Consider the following 4,935-nt stretch of genomic DNA (forward strand, 5'->3'; position numbering starts at 1 on the left):
TGTGTATTCAGTTGGACGAAGAAATTGAGTTAAAACCAACTTTGCTCAACTCATTGCCCAAGTTCCATGGCTTAGCGGGGGAAGATCCAAACCGTCATCTTCAAGAATTTCACATGGTACTTGTAAGTGTGAAACCAAAGGAAGTTGCAACCGATAACGATATGCTTAGAGCATTCCCATTTTCTCTTGTGGATATGGCCAAGGAGTGGTTTTACAGTCTCCCAGCAGGTAGTATTACTACATGGGCCGGTATGAAGAAACTCTTTCTTGAGAAGTACTTTCCCGCATTCAAGGTAGCACAAATCAGAAAAGAGATATGCAACATTGTTCAAAGGGAGTATTGGGAGCATTACAAGAGATTATGCCAAAGTTGTCCGCATCACCAAATCACGGAGCAACTTATCATCCAATATTTCTATGAAGGACTCTTATTAAATGATAGGACAATGATTGATGCCGCAAGTGGTGGAGCTTTAGTTGAGAAGACACCCGCACAAGCAAGAGCTTTGATTGAGAATATGACATCTAATTCGCAGCAATTCTCCACCCGGTCAGAAACTCTCTTCAAGAAGGTGAATGAGGTTGGTGAAGCTTCTCATATGGAAACAAAGGATGAGTAATATGGAGAGGATGATGCAACAAATTTCTGCAGTGATTGTTCCATTGCATGAACGCAATATGGAGCACGCAAATGCTATGTACCAGAATCAGCAAAGGCCGAGATACGATCTGTACTCCAACACATACAATCCGGGTTGGCGAGATCATCCAAATTTCAGCTACGCCAACAAGCAAGCTGCAGCAAATCCTACTTTCAATCAACAAGGAGGCTACCAATTCATGCAAAGACCACATCAAGAATCTCAAGGAACAAGTGCGGATGACAAGTTTACTCTTTTGATGCAAGGTATGCAAGATGCAAGGGTTCAACCAATTCCAGCAAAAATCCGAGATGGCTATGAGAGATGTGCAAAACCAAGTTAGTCAATTGGCTAGTGATATGAATCAACTCAAAGCATAAGGATCTGGAAAACTTCCTTCTCAACCCTTGAACCATAATGAGAATGTCAATGCTATTGAGATAAGAAGTGGGAAGCAAGTTAAGCAACCGACAACATCACCGGATGCTAATGGGCCTGTTTTAGACCAAGAAGTGGATGAAACAGCCCCTAACAAGGCTGAGATTTATGAGATCTCCAAGAACATTCAAGTGAATATACCACTCCTTGAAGCGATAAGGCAAGTTCCTCGCTACGCAAAATTTTTGAAGGAATTGTGCACTAACAAGCACAAATTGGTCGGTAATGAAGTTATGTATGTGGGTGAGAATGCTTCCGCGTACCTTCAAAAGAAACTTCCACCAAAATTGAAGGATCCCGGTAGTTTCACTATACCATGTACAATTGGTACAACCAGGTTTGATCGTGCTTTACTAGACTTAGGTGCAACTATTAATGTTATGCCGGCCTCAATATATGAATCATTAGATCTAGGTCCTCTCAAGGATACCGATATTATTATTCAACTTGCTGATAGGTCCACCACTTACCCGAAACGGGTTGTGGAAGATGTTTTGGTGCAGGTTAACAAGCTGATTTTTCCTGCAGATTTTTATGTTCTAGATATGAGGGATGAAGATTCACCCTCGTCTACACCTTTGCTGTTGGGTAGACCTTTCATGAGAACTGCTAGAACTAAAATTGATGTTTTTAAAGGCACCATAACTATGAAATTTGATGGTGAACCCATAAGTTTCAACATCTTTGAGGCTATGAGATACCCGAGTGACGTACATTCTTGTTTTTTAGTTGATGTGGTTGATTCTTTGGCTCAACAGATGTTCGAGTTAGATGGCGATGATGCATTAGAGAAAGCCCTAACGAAGAGTTTAGATTGTGCAAATCATAATGACATGAAAAGTGATATTGAAATGTGTGATGAGCTTAAAGAAGTCATTTGCTCTCTTGCTGCATTACAAGAATTTTCACCTAGAAATGATGTTTCTTATATTTCCTTACCTTGTACTAATGAGAAACTCTTGCCGTCGATTTTGCAGGCACCTGTCCTTGAATTGAAACCTCTTCCATATCACCTCAAGTATGTCTATTTAGGTGATAAGGAAGAGTTACCGGTGATTATTGCTAAAAACCTTACCAAGGTGCAAGAAGAGAATCTTATTCGTGTGCTAAGAGAGTACAAGTCTGCCATTGGGTGGACCATTGCAGATATCAAGGGAATCAGCCCTTCCATGTGTATGCACCGAATACTTCTTGAGGAGGGGGCAAAACCAACAAGAGAAGCTCAACGTCGCTTGCACCCTCCGATGATGGAAGTGGTCAAGAAAGAAATCCTGAAGTTATTGGATGTAGGGTTATCTATCCCATATCCGATAACACATGGGTAAGCCCGGTTCAAGTCGTTCCAAAGAAATCCGGTGTCACAGTGGTGAGAAATGAAGATAATGACCTAGTTCCAACTAGAATTCAGACCGGTTGGAGAGTTTGCATTGATTACCGAAAGCTGAATTCTATTACCCGAAAAGACCATTTTCCCTTACCATTTATTGATCAAATGCTTGAGAGATTGTCTGGACACTCTCACTATTGTTTTCTTGATGGTTTTTCAGAGTATAATCATATTGTCATAGCTCCGGAAGATCAGGAAAAGACGACATTTACTTGTCCATTTGGCACATTTGTGTATAGACGTATGTCATTCGGTTTGTGTAATGCTCCTGACACTTTCCAACGTTGTATGGTAAGTATATTTTCAGATTATGTTGCTAGCACCATATAAGTGTTTATGGATGACTTTAATGTGTATGGCGATTTTTTTGACAAATGCTTAGATATCCTTACACTTATACTTAAAAGATGCGTAGAAACCAATCTGGTGCTAAATTGGGAAAAGTGTCACTTTATGGTGAATCATGGTATTATGCTAGGCCACATTGTATCCTCTAGGGGGTTAGAAGTGGACAAAGCTAAGATAGATGTGATTAAAAACTTACAATACCCCACAACTGTGAGGGAGGTTCGTTCTTTTCTTGGCCATGCAGGTTTTTATAGGAGGTTCATCAAGGATTTCTCCAAGATTGCAATGCCCTTGTGCCGACTGTTGCAAAAATATGTGACCTTTGATTGTGATATGGAGTGCAAAAAGGATTTTGATACCTTGAAAGAGTTGTTGACTACTGCACCCATCATCAAACCGCCGGATTGGAGCAAGCCCTTTGAGTTGATGTGTGATGCTAGTGACTATGCTGTGGGAGCCGTGTTGGGACAACGAGATGGTAAAGTTCCATATGCCATTTATTACGCTTCGAGAACTCTCAATGGCGCACAAATCAAATACTCAACCACTGAAAAAGAGTTGTTGGCTATAGTGTTTGCACTTGAAAAGTTCAGATTTTACTTGGTGGATACGCAAGTGATTGTCTTCTCCGACCATACTGCACTCCGATACTTGCTAACAAAGAAAGATGCCAAGCCAAGGCTCATTAGGTGGATTCTTCTTCTTCAAGAGTTTCATCTCCAAATTAAGGACAAGAAGGGAAGTGAGAGTACCGTGGCAGATCACTTGAGTCGATTGATTGCATTCGAAGAAGCAATTCCTTTACATGATAGTTTTCCGGATGATTAACTCTTTACAATGGATAGCACAACTCCAAGGTACGCTGATATTGTGAACTACTTGGTGACGGGACAAGTACCAAGTACCATGTCTACTTTTCAGAAGTTGAAACTCAAGAAAGTGTCCAAGCAATATACATGGGATGAACCATATTTATGGAAGCATTGTGCTGACCAAATAATGTGAAGGCGCGTCATAGACTCTGAGTTTCAATCTATTCTTAATTTCTGTCACACATATGCTTGTGGAGGCCATTTTGGGTCCAAAAGGACAGCTCTCAAGGTTCTTGAGAGTGGTTTCTATTGGTCCACTTTATTCAAAGATGCATACTTGTTTTGTAAAGCTTGTGATAGGTGCCAACGAACCGGCAATCTAGGTGCTAGAAATCAAATGCTACTAACACCAATTCTTCCCATAGAGATATTTGATGTGTGGGTATCGATTTTATGGGGCCTTTTGTGAATTCGTATGAGAATCTTTATATTATTCTTGTTGTTGATTATGTTTCTAAATGGGTGGAGGCTAGAGCCACCAAGACTAATGATTCTCAAGTTTTTTGTGAGTTTGTGAAGGAACAAATATTCTCTAGGTTTGGCACACCTCGAGTGGTGATTAACGATGGAGGTTCCCATTTTCAGAGATCCTTCCACGCTCTTCTCAAGAAGTACAACGTTAATCACAAAGTTGGCACTCCGTATCATCCGCAAACAAGTGGACAAGCTGAAATTTCCAACCGGGAGATCAAGTCCATTTTAGAGAAGACGGTGAATATTACAAGGAAAGATTGGAGCTTTAGACTCAATGATGCATTATGGGCGTACCAGACAACGTACAAAACAACCATTGGAATGTCTCCGTTTAGGATGATTTATGGCAAACCTTGTCATCTTCCCGTAGAACTTGAACATAAAGCTTTTTGGGCCATCAAGACGTGCAACATGGAGTTAGATGCCGCAGGGAAACAAAGAAAGCTTCAACTTAATGAATTGGAAGAAATCCGCAATGATGCATATGAAAGTTCCCGCATTTACTAAGGCTTTTCATGATAAGATGATTTCTCGGAAAAGTTTTGTTATAGGATAGAAAGTTCTCTTATTTCATTCTCGTCTTAAGTTGTTTCCCGGTAAACTTAGGTCCCGATGGGTTGGACCATTCATTGTTATTAATGTGTTTTCTCATGGTGCAGTTGAGCTTTCTAGTCCCAAAACAGGGAAGATTTTCAAGGTGAATGGCCATAGAGTGAAACCATACTATGAGCAATTTGTGACGGAGAATGAAGAGGTCATTCAATTGAGTGATCCA

At 40.5% G+C, this 4,935-nt stretch overlaps 1 protein-coding gene across 1 annotated transcript; it reads left to right on the forward strand.

The window, feature by feature from the left end:
• Window positions 1–621: 621 nt before the first annotated feature.
• On the forward strand, window positions 622–2,404 carry LOC113316228. Its single transcript, XM_026564447.1, has 2 exons — window positions 622–907; window positions 1,023–2,404. The coding sequence occupies exons 1-2, from the start codon at window positions 622–624 to the stop codon at window positions 2,402–2,404; spliced, it is 1,668 nt and encodes a 555-aa protein (XP_026420232.1).
• The last annotated feature ends 2,531 nt before the right edge of the window (window positions 2,405–4,935 follow it).

This window comes from Papaver somniferum, chromosome 10 (genome assembly GCF_003573695.1).
Source record: "Papaver somniferum cultivar HN1 chromosome 10, ASM357369v1, whole genome shotgun sequence".
Taxonomy (NCBI): Eukaryota; Viridiplantae; Streptophyta; class Magnoliopsida; order Ranunculales; family Papaveraceae; genus Papaver; species Papaver somniferum.